Source organism: Elephas maximus, chromosome 14 (assembly GCF_024166365.1).
Source record: "Elephas maximus indicus isolate mEleMax1 chromosome 14, mEleMax1 primary haplotype, whole genome shotgun sequence".
Classification (NCBI taxonomy): Eukaryota; Metazoa; Chordata; class Mammalia; order Proboscidea; family Elephantidae; genus Elephas; species Elephas maximus.
The window spans coordinates 33,868,189-33,884,050 of record NC_064832.1 but is presented as its reverse complement, the minus strand read 5'-3'; the positions used below and the strand labels follow the sequence as shown (position 1 = coordinate 33,884,050).

Below are 15,862 nucleotides of genomic sequence, written 5' to 3'. Positions count from 1 at the left end.
ATGAATAATTGCTATTAAACACATTAACACAGCAGTTCACTGAAGTGACAGAAACCTTACCCTTTTCAGGCAACTCTGGACCTCTCCCCCTACTTCTGCCCATCCGGTCATTCCTAATTTCACTTCGAGACTCACTTCTGGAATCGTTCCTCATTTCAGTACGAGAACTTTCTTCTCTCAAATGGTTTCTGCCGTAACTCCGAGATTCTTCCTGATATGTTTCCTCCTTTCGATGGGTGTCTCGGCTCTCACGGTCCCTGTAGTCATGTGCATCTCGAGTGGAACGAGAATCTCTGGGGTCACGGCTGTCCTTGCTATCACGGCTGTAATCCCTCATGTCCCTGGAGTCCCGCATATCTCTGGAGTCTCTTAGTTCCCTTCGGTCTCTAGCATCTCTGGTATCTCTCCGATCCCGACCATCTCGAGGCTCTCTGTCATCTCTGTGGTCTCTAGAAGAGCTCTGATCCTGTTCATACTCTCGTTCTTCTCTCGTGTCCTTTTCTCTATCCCTTTTGCCTCTAGTCTCTGTAATGCAATTTTGGAAATCAGCTGTTAACTCCTTTTACAAAGTTTCAGGGAAGTAGACAATGTATTTAATGCACAGGTTTTAAAATACAGGCAAATAAGAAACTTAAAACTATCTATAAGCCGAAATCCCAAGGATAATTTTATTAACATGTGGAGAATTATGTTCTTGATTGGATTTGAACACAATTTTCCCTGCTGCCCTCTTACCCACACTTATAGATCCTAAACAATCAAAACAAGGAAGTTGAGTTCTTTTCATTAAAGGTTTACTTTTTAAGGACCACTTTTAGCCTCAGAGGGTCACAATAACTTTAATCACTTCTACCAAGTATTCAGACTAGACTAGAGCACAAATCATCACCTCAGAAGGACTCGAGTATCTGACAGTAGCCCACAGTTAAGCATCTGAGAATAGCCTACAATTAGGAAGCTATCTGGCAGAGAGATACTGCTTCACCCTCCCTTTTCCTGAGCTGTTCCTGTGTATACCAGTCTCCAATGCTTTCCTACACACAGTATTTCCTAACATTTCAGAGAAACACAGGAAATAATTTTTTAAAAGTTGAAACGAACCTCACTCATTAGCTAATTCAACCCTGTCATTTTACAAATGAAGAAATAGAGACCCAAAGTTTAAACGGTTTCGTCAACCCCATAAAAAAAGGAAAAAAAAAAAAACAAAAAACCCTTTGCCACTGAGTGGATGCTGACTCACTACAACCCTGTAGGACAAAGCAGGACTGCTTCATAGGGATTCTAAGGGTGTAAATCTTCACAAAAGCAGACTGCCGTATCTTTCTCCCGTGGAGCAGCTGGTGATTTGGAACTGACCTTTCTGTTACCAGAGTGCTTAAGTCAACCCCATACCTCATAGGAATTTGCAAGGATGAGAAATTACTCTTCAGATGTGCCTAAAATAGGCATAACTTGATACAGCATAAATCTTATTTGAATTAACAAAAGAACCTCAAAGAACAAATTCTGTCCTTTTTATCAGACTCTGGTAGCTCTTACATCCTCTAATTACCCCAAGATCTGAGGCTGTTTTAGCGACTGCAGCAGCCTTGTGCCTACAACACTATAAATTTATCTCCTCTTCTCTTTGCCCCAGTGGCTAGGTCCACAGACTTTCTCAAGGACCCAAATATGCAGTACCCACAAGGCTGCTAGATAATCACATCCAGTAACCCATGTCCCTCAGCAATTACTGTATCAGTGTGTCCAGACGCACAGACACTGTTTGGGTGTAGAAGCGCCAGACAAAGACCTGGCAGATCCCTGTTCCTTTCTGCACACATCTACGACTCCTACTCCTCCAGCACCAGCTGTGCCTAAAAAATTGGCTTACTTAGTTCCAGATCCTTTTCTCATGATCCCCCCACCTGTCTTTATAAACATGTTCTTTACATGCCTCCCCATCCTTCCACTGAAATTATCCTTATTTCAGAAAATGACATCTACATAGACAGGAATAAACATCTGCCTCATTTCTTGCATGTAAGGTTAAAGAAAAAAACCCTCCTTAAAAAGAACCTGATACATATGATTTGTTATTAAAAGAATTCTTCCTATAACATAAGCCCGTTTTTACCACAAAGCATTCCTACAAGGCTCAACTACATACTGTCTTCCCTTCTATTGTATGTTTAAAAACTATGTTTTGTAATAATAAAGGAAAGAGTTTTCCTTCAGTTAAGTATTCATTAAATGTATACTATATCCCTAGTCAACTGTAGTTGTTAAAATATCTTACTAGAATTAACAGAAAGGTATAAGAGAATTTTCCCATCTTACCAACGCTCCATAAATACTGTTGTGCTGATCTGGCTCCCAAGTCAGGTACACAAGGATTAATTCTATAAAATAGGTGCTCTCTCCCGGTCCCTACCTATGCATCCATCATTTTCTTGAATAAAAGAACTTGATTAATTATTGCTTGCACTGTTGATAGGAAGAGAATAACTATGTTCAACATGTTTCATAGGAGACTACCGTACTGTACTCACAGAGAGGCTTTTAAAATGTATATTAAACAGAAAAGTTACAAGTAAGCATTTCCTGAGTACTTACTATGTTCAAAAACTAACTCAGGAGAAGTTAGGAAAAAGACTTGTTAAGTTAAATAAACAAGGACAAGAAGCTTAGAGAAGAAGTAAGGAAAGAGATGAGAGGTATGAGACTGCTATGGCAGGTAATACGAGTTTCTCAGCTTACCAGAGCGGTATCAAATCCAAATTAACTTAATTCTCAGGGATCTAGAAGGGAGAACTGCTTTGTTTACTTCCTTAATATAAGTCACACCTAGAAATTTGTTTACTTGGTTTACACTAACCTTCTGAAAGTCCTCCCAGTCCTTACCCCTTTATGGAAGAACTTTCAGTGCTTTTAAACTCTGATCCCTGATTTCCTTCTTTTCTTTCTTTTGCTTCCTTCTTTTTTATTGAAATTAACGAAGCAGTTGAGAAGGATGCTCTAAGAATCAGATAACCAAAAGTTTCTAAGAACTTAAGAGTACTCACTAAAACATCTTGACTAAAGAAAGCAACTTACCAAACCAACCAAAATCCGCTGCTGTTGAGTCGACTCCGACTTATAGCAACCCTATATAGCACAGAGTAGAACCGCCCATAGAGTTTCCAAGGAGTGCCTGGTGGATTTGAACTGCTGACCTTCTGGTTAGTAGCCATAGCTCTTAACCACTACACCACCAGGGTTTCCAAAGAAAGCAACTTAGTATACCTATAAATGCCCACCTGAATATACTTAATAGCTTACACTAACGTGTCATTAGCATTTCCTATCAAGAGCTCTGGTCTTTGCATTAAAGACTTAAAATAGCACACCCCCCCCATCTTTTATTATAATGACAAATCTGAATGTCCAGTTTTTTAATAAGGAAAATATTTTTAAAAAGAACTTTTAAAAAATCAGATGAAGAACAATGCACACCTTCCCTCCTCTCATGACGCCGATCGTGAGACTGTGAAGTTCGCTCATGATCATGCCTCCCTTTCTCTCGCGCTGGAGAACGATGTCTTGGAGGACTCTGCTTTCTCTGAGGGGAAGACAAAGAATGTGAAGGATAAGGAGAAGCAGAGCGTCGTAAAGGTGGAGTGACTGTCCGTGGGTAAGATGGTGAAGGAGTTCTTTTTCGGCGAGGAGAAGGAGAGTGTCTCTGAACAGATGATCCTGATTGTGAGGAAGATGAGTGATGTCTAGAAGATATGGGAGAATGATGCTGACCTGCTGGGGAAGTAGACCTGTCAGGAAAAGCAACAACAACAAAGAATATGGTCAACAGCCTTCATTTCTAGCCCAAGGAAAATCCTGAAATATAAAAAATTGGATGTAAAAAAGTTAAAAGTGTGGATAATAATTCCAGGATAAATTTTAATTCACAATGCTGTAAAATTATTAATAATTTGACATTTACAGATTTCAGTGATTTTTAAGCCAGCCTGAGTAACAGCTCTAGAGGAGATATGCACTGCCTTTCTCCCAAGCCTGGACTCCAATGCACACTACCTTTACCAGGGAACATTTTCCACTGATCAGAGACCATCTCCCCTAACTCAATGTATGGGATTCACTCTAGTCAGAAATCATCTCTAACAGTGTGACGAGAGGCACCTGGAGGGGAAACCCACAAATAGGTAAAGAGAAAACAAACTAATGAGATCTAGGGAGAAAGTGGCAATGAGAATGCTTGAAATTCAAGGCTATCAGAAAAGCCAAACTTAGTTTATTCTGCCTGTGTTGGCATTTGGGGTGGGGAAAGAGTGACAGGGCGAAGGACAATAAAGTAAAAATTGTCTTTATCTTAAATAACCTGGCTCCACTCTCGGGCAGCACAAAATGAGATCTGGCACATAATTCTTGGCTTACCTAAGGCCTCCTCTAGTCCCTTCAAATTGCCTTCTTTCACTGCTTCTAGAGAAACCACTTATAACCCAAGAAGCACATGTGAATTACTACTAGAGCCTGTCATGTCCTGGGCCCTCGATACGCTGAATATGCATTAGTGAGTGTGTGTGCATGTATAAAAGGGAACAGAATTAATGTTTAAAAAATAACATTCCAGGTATCACATACTCCACTGAATATCAAATTCCTCAAAGCAATTATTTTAGGACTAGATGCTTAGTTTTAAAAAATTCTGAAATTCTAGGCCAGATATTTTGGAATTACTTTCAGTGACTATAATAAATATTTTTTAATATCTACAATGGTGGCAAAATCATTAACCCCAAACCAGGGTTTCTCAGCCTTGGCACTGTTGGAATTTTGAACTGATTAATTCTTTGTTGTCAAGGGCTGTCCTGTGCATTATGGGATGTTTAGCAGCATCCCTGGTTTCTGCCCACTGGATGCCAACAGCACACTCCCTGAAAGTTGTAACAATAAAAATTACTCCAAACACTGTCAAATGTCTCCTGGGAAGCAAAACTGTCCCCTGGTTGTGAATCACTGCTCTAAACTATATTGTTTATAAATGATGCCTTAGTAAATATCTTACCAAAAAAAGGGTCAAATCTATAAAATATCTGTGACTAAGTCAGGAAAGTGATCTAATATATCTAAAAGATTTTTTGCAGAACATACATTTAAGCAAATAAGCAAAAACATCTTTTGGATAATGCTGTTGTTCTTGTTAAGTGTCGATGAGTCAATTTTTGACTCAGAGAGACCCAGTGTGACAGAGCAGAACTGCACCATAGGGTTTTCTTGGCTGTAATCTTCACGGTTTCTCCTGCAGAGGTGGTGGGTGGGTTTGAACCATCAACTTTCGGTTAGCACCCAAGCACTTAACCGTTGGGCCACTAGGGCTCTTTTTTGGACAATAGTTGACTTAAAAAGTCAGCTAACCAGAATACTACATTTGTCTGAACATCTAGTTATCTATGATTCTTCTGAAACTTTATGCTTTTAATAAAAAATTTTTATTACTTTGTCATATTAAAATATTTACACAACCAAGACAATATAACTTAACTGATTGTAAACAGAAATTTACTTACTTACACATACAAGTGGAAATGCCCAATGGGCCTCACCCAAATTTAGAAAACATTTATGATCAATGGGCATTCAAATGTATCCTACTGAATAGAAAAATCAATTCAAGATTGAGAATTAGAATCACTGACTTTTGGTACTTTTCAATTTTGTCAGGTTCTAGTTTCAGTCTAATAACAGTAAAGGTGACATAATCTATCTAAATTGATAAAATAAAAAATGCAGCTCTCCATTGAACTGGCATTTTAGTTAGGTTTATTTCTAAGGTATACTCAAAATTGTTTCTAGAATGTGTACAATAGCTCTCGGTGATTAATCCACAAAACTTAAAAAATATGCACATGCTTTTAAAAGCCACATTACTGCCCAATCATGTTTCTATTCAATTCTGGTGAATGATATGGAATAGAAAGACTTCAGTGCAAGCTTAGGAAAAGCAAGCTATGATAGAAGGCCAGGGCACCCAGGTGTGACTAAGTCATGCCTTTTAATCACATGCTTTTTCTTCTTACCCATCCTGCAGAGGAAAAAAAAAAAGTTTAAGAAAATTGCTGATTTAATTTAGGCATCTTTATGTTTTCCCCTGTTACCACTTTTTTTAGAGTCTGATAAATGAAGAACAGCAAAAAGAGAGGACCTAATTATCAAAATAAGATGAGTCAGATTATGTATGTGTACCTAATTGGATTTATGTCCATTCTGCATATACAAAAAGTGTGACTAAATAATAAAACTGTCTTGAAATCTGACCAAATTTATTAGTACTTTGACTATAGACTCCAGCAAAGATATATTAAAATATATTTCAATTTAAAATAGCAGTAATCTCAGATTATCTAGTCTTATCCTCTAGTATTGCTGGTTTTTTATCTGGGGGAAAAGAGGTGACATCTGGAATTCAAGTAAAGGATTTACCGCACGTTGAGAAGCTCAATACCTTCAAACACAAATCTATATACCATCAGCAAGAGCACTGTGATTTATACCACACAGGGAAAGATGATATTTAGTCTGAATAGATTCCAATAAAAATTTTTAGTGCTCCTATAATTAATGCATGATGTGGTGTGTCAGGAAACCCTGGTGGTGCAGTGGTTAAGAGCTACAGCTGCTAACCAAAAGGTCGGCAGCTTGAATCCACCAGGCATTCTGTGGAAACCCCATGGAGCAGTTCTACTCTGTCCTATAAGGTTGCTATGAATCAGAATCAACTTGATGGCAACAGGCTTGATGGATATGCAGGATATATTCCATTTTTGGAAAAAATGTGAAAAGCTAAGAAATTTAAAAAGAAAAACTCCTCACATTCATGACACAAATAACTTTGCCTGCAAACCAATATATTATTTCCAGACTTTCTTAAAAAACAGCAATACCAATTTTTCTCAGTAAGTTGTTTCTATTTTAAAAATATGAAAATATGCTTATGTAATGTAGCTGACATTCATACTTCAATTTTTAAAATCTCCATGTAAAGAGTATACTCCCCCCTATAAAACAAATGGCCTATGGGCAGTAACATAATCAACTCTATCTTCAGTGGGAAAATACAATGTGATATACATTTCAAACATAGAAATACTTACAAAGAAATTTCTTACTAAAACAATAAGCCATTTTAATTCACTTGACAAATATTAAATCACCTATCATGCCTAAAGCATTATTTTTTGTACTGAGGATACAGAAGTGAAGAAGACAGATAAAAAGACTAACATAATAATAACATGATACTAAAAACAACAGCAGCTAACACATATATGGTACTGTTATTTGCGTGACAGCGTTTTAAGTGCTTTACATATATTATCTCATTTAACCTTTGTAATAACCCTACAAATACACTGAAACAGAGGCTTCACAGCTAATAAGTGGTAACACTAGGATTGAAGAGCCGTCTGTCTAGCTATATAGTCTATGTCTAAAGACAACAACAAAGCAAGGTGATTGCAATTAATGCAACAAATTAATGCAACAAAGTCCATAAAACGAGGTAAAAAAATAAAAACTGTTAGGTCCAAAAGACAAAGAAAACAGTATGTCAGGGGGACTACTTAAAGTGGCTTGGTAAGTACGGTGTAATGAATTAATATGGCCCTTCTAGCCATGGTCTTTGTGATCACACACGATGACTGAGTAGGACTATGCAAATAAGGTACATGGAACCTGTGATGGTTGGGGTTTTGTGTCAGCTTGGCTGGGCCACGATTCCCGATATTGTACGGTCGTCATCCATTTTATGTGTTGTGGATCCTGACCTCCGTATGTAGATAAGGCAGGATTGGTGTTGGGTGAGTCTTGGGTCACAGCCTTGCAAGAGGATGTGACTCAAGTCCTACCCTTACTCAAGTTACACCCTTCCCTAGGGTGTGGCCTGCATCTAAGGTATTCATGTGGATGACCTGGCAGGGACCTCTCTCTCTGCATCTGGATCCTGAGTTTGGTTCATGATCAATTTACCTCTGATTCTTGAGACTTGAGCCAGAGTTCTGCTGTCTGACCTGCCGATTCTGGGATTCACCAGCCTCCACAGCCCCATGGCCGGCAGCCGATCGTCTGACCTGATTTGCCAGCTTCCGCAGGGCCATTTCTTTTATATAGTTCATGAGTTCTGTGAGACATTGTGCCGAATTACAGAACCCAAAGACAGGAGGGACAGTACTGAGAGGAGAGGGTATGGTTGATGTTAGAGATGACTGAGTGGTATGGCGGTTTGGAAAAGCTGGACATTTGGGACATCTTTAACCTTTGTCTCATAGGAACCAGCTTTGTGCTGATCCTTATGACAGAAATAACTCATTAAGGAAAGAGCCTCTACTGAGGAAATGGTATTTGAACTGAGACCTGAAAGATCTGAGGGTAGAGTTTTCCATGCAGAGGGTTCAGTAAGTATAAAGGAGGCAGGAGAAATCATGACATGTGAAAAGAAAGGAAAGAAAACAAGTATAGCTACAATTTATGAGCAGGCAGAAGAGTCTTACAAGACAGGGTCAGAGAGAAGGCAAGGGCCAGATGATAATGGGGTCATGGTACAAGTTTGGATTCTATTCTTAGCATGATGGAAATCACTGGAGAGTTTCAGGCAGGGAAGTGTCATTTAAAACCAGCAAGATGTTACTCACCTGAATAGATCAATAGATAATGTTTCTGTACGATTATTTGCTTTAGACCTAGTACCTTGTTGTCCCTTTGTAGCTGTTGTTGTGTGCTTTCGAGCTGATGCCCACTCTTAGCAATGTAACACAGTGTAGAGCTGCCCTATGGGTTCTGTAGGCTGTAATCTTTACAGGAGCAGACCACCTGGTCTTTCCTCCTATGGAGTGGCTGGTAGATTCAAAGCGATCTTTCAGTTAGCAGCCGAGCACTTAACCACTGTGCCATCAAGGCTCATTTCGCCTCTGCCAAAACCAAACCAAGCCCACTGCCCTATAGCGACCCTATAGGACAGAGCAGAACTGCCCGATATAGTTTCCAAGGCTGTCATCTTTACAGATGACAACTTTATGGAGCGGCTGGTGGGCTCAAACCACTGACCTTTCAGTTAGCAGCCAAGCGCTTTAACCACTGCACCACCAGGGCTCCTTGCCCCCTTTGCAGTGGGGGGTAAATATTCCCTGGAAGAGGAACAACTTCTAAGGTACATGGAGCCTGTGATGGTTGGGGTTTTGTGTCAACTTGGCTGGGCCACAATTCCCGATATTGTATGGTTGTCATCCACTTTAGGTGTTGTGTGGATCCTGACCTCCATATGTGGACAAGGCAGGATTGGTGTAGGGTGAGTCTACAGAACAATCTACAGAACCGGGAGGACATTTCTCTCTATGGGGATCTTTTGAGAGATTTCTCCTTCATAAATACATAATAGTACTTATAAAACAGATTTTATTTGAACTAAGGAGAAGTTCTAGATAATACAAATAAATCTAAATAAAAGGAATAATAATTTTGGTCAGATTTCGTTTTTGTATTTATGTAGAAATGAAATCTCAAAAGTCTCAATTTAAGAATGAAGAATGTTAAGATAATCCTTAAATCAACACATTCTGTAATGCTATTTAAATCCAGAATAATTTGCCATCTAAATAATGAAATTTTTACGAATCTGGTTCAAGATAGCGGCCTTACATACACTCACCTAACAGAAGACTCGGTAAACTAAAAACTGTACCCACCGATGTGATCAAGGTTCAGAATAAGATAAGTAGCTTGTATACCAGGCACACATAAGGAGATTGTTTTTAAACTTTAGGAATAAGAGAATCTGTATGGTTTTTAAACTCTAGAAATAAGGGAATCAGTATTCCAAATACAATAAAGCCTGGAAACAATACACACAGCCATAACATGTATTAAGATGGCGGGCTCCCATTCTCTACATGGCAGAGGAGCAAGTTAAAGTTCTTATTTTCTGCTGGCATAAGGTGGGGTAGTGAAGATATGAAGGAGAGGACCAGACCATGCCAAGAAATACCAGGCAATCCAGTCTTGGGAGAAAGGGAGGTGAAGAATGGTTCTTAAGTCCCCAGTCTACATTCCCCAGATCATGTCAACAAAATGGGTGCCAAACAAGGGAGACTGTTGAAATCCCTGCCACTACCCCAGAAATCCCATCAAGTTACAGGGCCCAGAATCATTCCTGTGGTCATGTAACCGCCGGTCAGGAAACTGCCACCAGGTGGCACCAAATTGGGATGGCTTTACATGCAGCTGCCTGCTGGGAATACCACATTTACCTCAGTTATTTGACTCACCTCGTTATAATATTCAGCCCTAAATTTTACCCAGCTGAATTTTTGGACTCCATCCACCACATTATGCATCTCTGATTGAGCCAATTACGGAAACAAGGCTAAACTTCCCAACCACTTATTCCTGCTGAAAATCTCTCTAAAGCAATGCTCTTCTCAAGTCTTCGATTCCACAAAGGCTAAGCGTTGTTGTTGTTAGGTGCTGTTGAGCCCATTCTGCCTCATAGTGACCCTATGTACAACAGAACGAAACACTAGTTTTGGGCTGCAAAACAAGTTCCCTCCTGAGCTCAACAAATTTTCCCAATATCACACTTAAAATGAGAATCCAAACCCAATCAACCAGACTAATGAAAGGCTTGTTTTTTGTTGTTGCTGATGTTTGTTTTTGGTTCAGCTGAGTTATTTTGATATTTACAAAACTATTTCATCTTTAACTTGTCTATCATAAGTTTGAAGAAGCCCTGGTGGCCGCCAACTGAAAGGTCAGTGGTTCAAACCCACCAGTAGTTCTGTAGTAGAAATATGTGACGGTCTGCTCCAGTAAAGATTACGGCCTTGGAAACTCTATGGGGCAGTTCTACTCTGTCCTATAGGGTCGCTATGAGTCAGAATTGACTCGACGGCAATGGGTGGGATATATCATAAGTTTAAGTAGGCCTGGTGGCACAGTTAAGTGCTTGACTGCTAATCCAAAGGTTGGCAGTTCAAACCCACTCAGCAGTTCCACAGGAGAAAGACCTGGTGCTCTGCTTCCACAAAGATTATAGCCTAGGAAACCCTACGGGGCAGTTCTACTCTGCCACACAGGGTTGCTGTGGGTCAAAATCAACTCGACAGCACCCAACAACATCATAAGCGTACTGTGTTACATAATTATGCTCATTCTATACCAAATCTAAGTGGTTTAATTTCCTAACCCCAGACTAAAACTGTATGCACATATGAGCATCTTTTAGGTCCATAAACTGGGTTTATTAATTAAATGCAGAAAACAAGACAACGCCTCAGACAAATAATTCCCCACTTGAGCACCCAACCAAACCAACCCCACTGCCATCAACTCGATTCCAAAGCACCTGGCAGGATGAGTTATAGCCAATTGTTCACTGACTTCCAAAAAGTACTTGTGGTTACGTAGGCCCTTATTCTTAAAATACCGCCAAGGTACTGGTTCACTTTTTGGATTTAGCAATGGGATATATGCAAAATATAGATTTAATTGATGAAAAGAAGATATTACACTTCCACTGAAGCGTTATCATAAATAATCCTGTTTAGGATTATCTAGATGTAATAGGTTAGGAGTAGCAATACCAACAGAGCACTCCCTTCACAAGTGATGACAGAATACCTAACTTGAACTTCATGTTCCTGTGAGCTTCAACTCTTCTAAAACAATTTACAGGAAAAAAGAAAAGGTTTAGTTAGTTGGGTTCCAGGTAATCAAGATTTTACTATTCTCTGTACAGAGCAGATCATGGAGAATTTATGTAAGAAAATATTACAGAAAAATCCTATATTTTCTAAAAGGCATGACTGAATAAATATTCTTCTGAACAAACAGGTGCATTCATGCTTTAATCAATACTGCATAAATAAATCAAAACTGAGTAGTCTACTGATCAAATTAGAAGACAATGGTAGTAACATTCTTTTCAAGAATGTGGTCTCCAAATTATTCAATTCAAAAATAACAGACAGAATTTAGTGTTACTCAAATTAACAAATACTTTGGGTACAGAGTATATTTTAACAAAGCTGACATAGTCAATGGAAGCTTTGGGAGGAAAGTACTCAAATCCTCGATGCTAGATCAGGGGCAGAGGCCTCAAGAATGAGAAATGATTCTTAAATTTTTTTTGGAAGTGGGGAAATGAACTTTTCTGGGAAGCTCTGGGCACTCTCCCCATCACCAAAACACACATGCACACACACATATACAGGCAAAGTTTTACACACAAATGAAGAAATTTGCAGATTCCTAAAATCCACCAGTGAACTTCTGGTTAGAAGCTCCTGATGTAGAAGATGGACCTACTGATACGCAGGGAACAGAGAGAAGAATTTAAAGTCAAAGGATTGTGTGTCTTTGTTGTATCACTTATGCCATTCCTATGTACCACCTTTTGGTAACTCAAAAGGTAATCATTCTTTAAGATATGTAAGTAACCCCCTATATCTACCAGCCCTTGCTTGGAAGGAGACAAAAAAAAAAAAAAAATCCATATTCTGAAATACTGTTTTACACACATACACATGTAATTACTGTATTACTTCTACATGTGGAAACAAAGCTTCTGACAACAGTCACTGAAATGCAGTTTTTGTTCACTGCTGCATCACCAGCTTTTAGAACTGAGCCTCCCACACACCAGGTACTCAAACAACTTGGGTGAATAAATGAAACAGCATACTTTTACTTAAGCACAACATATCGCAGTAACCAAAATATTCTTAATAAGCCCACAGTAACATTTTTATAACATTTTTAAAAAACCAGGGCAATTTTCTAAAAGAGAGTTAGATACTAATCTTTAACTACCCGACCGGTATAAAAGCAGTGACAAAGATTCTTAACACAATGTTTGGTTTTAAATTAATAAATTCCTTATTCACAGTAATGAGATAAATCAAAATAACAGACTCACCTAAAAACCTTAGAAATTATATTAGTTACTTTATAAAATGCCCTTTTTCAATTTCATCAGGTAGGGTTGTAGAGCTCCAGCGCAACTCAGGTACCTACACAGTCATTCAGTATTCCTAGCTGTACTACTACATTTCTTTAGGCAAAAGAAATAAACCAAGTTCAAATTTTTCTATATAACGAGTAACAGGTAAGTCCCAGGCATATCTTGTTTCTCCTGGTGGAGAAAGCCAGAGAGAAAAACTGAAAAAGGAAGATTCAACTTATGTAACACTAAATTCTTCATAATACAAAATACATTATCATTTAAACAGTGAACTGTCCAAGGGCATATGTTAAGAATCACCTCTCAGAGATTTCAGGTCAAAATACGAAAATAAGATAGCCAAGAACCACTAGAGAAAAATAAAGACTCCTTTGATACAATATAAACCAACAAGAACACTTAATATGATTTATAAAATCTGATCTACACATAATTTTCACAAACCTACCAGACTGAGTAAAACGGAGATCATTTTAGGAAAACGAGTTCAAGAGCTGTAATGCTCCAGTTAACCATTCTCTTATTGCCCAATAAGGCACAATGCAGGGCGACTACAAAGCTTCCCAGATCCTAGCATCAGCCAGCACAATCATTCCGACTCATCTAAGTCACCACACGGAAAGAGGGAAAAATCTAATTCATCTAAATAAGTTACACAATGTGATCTCTTCTCAAGATAAAGAAGGGCTAGGCTTATCACCGAAATCTACTTTTCGGAAAAGACTAGGTTTTGTGGAATTTATAAAGCTATATTAACTGCTTCCTGTGTCAGGAATTTATCTTGAATGGAATTACAAGTATCAGTTAACAAAGCTTTCCAGATAAAGTGACAGATAACACTGCTTTTACTCTAAAAATCTAGTTAATCACTTAATAACATGAATAGAAATGGTATCTACCAAGTGTAGTAGAAACTGTAACACCCCACCCAACATGAACTTTCTCCATTCTCGTTAGTAACCCCAATATTATCTGGTTCAAGTATATGTCCACTACAAGGGCACATTCGCAAGCCTCCCTTGTAGCTACGTATAACCATGTGGCTAAATTCTGGCCAATGAAATATCAGGGGAAATAGTGTGTAATTAAGCTTTCTTCCCATCCTATTTCAGCTGCCTGGATTATGGATATAAAGGCTAAACCTTGAGCAGTCATATTCAATCACTAGGTGACCTTGAAAAAGAACGCACACATAAGGAGACAGACAATATCTGTATTCCCAGTGATTTTGTGGAACACTGAACCAGATTTCAAGTGCTTCCCCCGAGGACCTTAAAATGAGAGAATAAAACCTTATATCAGTGGTTCCCAAACTTTGCTGAGCGTTAGAATTACCCAGCTAATGGTCTGACTGAAGCTAGTGGAACCCCAGAAGACATGGACCCCAGACTCTCTGTTAACCCAAAACTACAACCAGAGGCAGAGCCAAGATGGTGGAATAGACAGACGCTTCTGACAAGCCCTCTTTACAACAAAGACCAGAAAAAACAAGTGAAACAAGTATATTTGTGACAAGCTGGGAGCCCTGAACATCAAAGGAAAGCTTAGACAACAAACAGAGGGGCAGGGGGAGGAAGAGCCCATTCAGAAGTGGAGAGGAGTTACCGAACCTGAATCGCAGGGAGCCCTCAGGCACCATTCCCAGAGCAACGGCGGCAGCGGGCTGGTACTAGCATTCGGCTGCAGTTTCCTCAGGGAGAAGCAGCCAGACGCACAGCCTACTCACACCTCTGGAACCTCAGAATGGTGCTCTCAGCAAAAGCTAAGTACTGGCGTATATTTTACCACCGCCCCCCTTCCCGCAGCCCCCAAGCTGGCTTCAGTGGCTGAATCCCTGGGCCTGAGATAGGCCCTGTTGAGCACCTACAGCCATCCTCCTGGCCTTAGGAAGGAAAAAATTTGCAACTGGGGGGAAAAGATAATTTGCTACCTCCATTAACCAGGGGAGCTCAGGACAGAAGCAGCTCCTGTCCAGGCATAAACCGTCTGTGGACCTTGAGCACCTTTCCCTTCTGCATGGACCTGTGTGGGCCTATTTCAGGAGAATAGGCCCTTGTTGGCAAACTCCAACCATTTCAGCTGTGCGGTGGAGAGATGGGAGTTTGATGTTTGACATTGCTTTCCCTATTAAACAAGGCCCTCACCTATCCACATCAGGGACCTAAGGACTGGTAGCTCCACTGAGGTCACCCAGGCACCCGCGAAAGGGGTCCAAAGATAACTGGTACCTCCTAGTCCTTACAACCAAAAACTTTGGGTGCCCATGGTCCGTCTGCAGAACCCACCCACCTGAACGCTCTGGGGAACAGGGACGCGCTTTCCTCAGAGACACTCGAGGGTTAGTTTTCAGCCCCCTTCCTTGTTCAGAGCGTGACCCCCTGCTGCAATCACATACTGGTATATATGCCAATCACCCCTGCTCCTCTAAGACTGTAGGACAGAGCCTGTACCACACACTTGATGATCAGCTACCTGGAAACCTGAGCTGAATTCATACAAGAAAATTGAATGGACTCCTAGACTGACAGAGCTGGTAACAGCTCTAGCCAGCTGGGGACAGGACACCAGAGCTCCAAAGGTGAAAATAATCAAGCTAGCTCACTCAAGAAACCCATAGGGATATACCAGAACAAAACAAAGCAAGCAGCTACGACACAGTAAGCAAGCATAAATTAATACAATAACTTACAGATGGCTCAGAGACAACAGTCAATATCAAGTCACATAAAGAAACAGACCATGATCACCTCAACAGGCTCTCAAAACAAAGAATCCAGGGATCTTCCAGATCAAAGTGCATTCCTGGAATTACCAGAGCCAGAATACAAAAGTTTAATATAGAACCCTTTAAGACATCAGGAAGGAAATGAGGCA

At 39.8% G+C, this 15,862-nt stretch overlaps 1 protein-coding gene across 9 annotated transcripts in view; it reads right to left on the bottom strand.

Annotated features, from left to right (window-relative positions):
• ZC3H13 (zinc finger CCCH-type containing 13) overlaps positions 1–15,862 on the bottom strand; it is a 246,050-nt gene that overhangs the window by 52,379 nt on the left and 177,809 nt on the right. For all 9 annotated transcript variants that reach the window (XM_049853394.1, XM_049853395.1, XM_049853397.1 and 6 more), the window contains 2 exons: positions 3,478–3,788; positions 61–525 (listed from right to left, as the gene is read on the bottom strand). In XM_049853394.1, the coding sequence (XP_049709351.1) occupies positions 61–525; positions 3,478–3,788 (776 nt within the window). The remainder of the gene's footprint in view (positions 1–60; positions 526–3,477; positions 3,789–15,862) is intronic.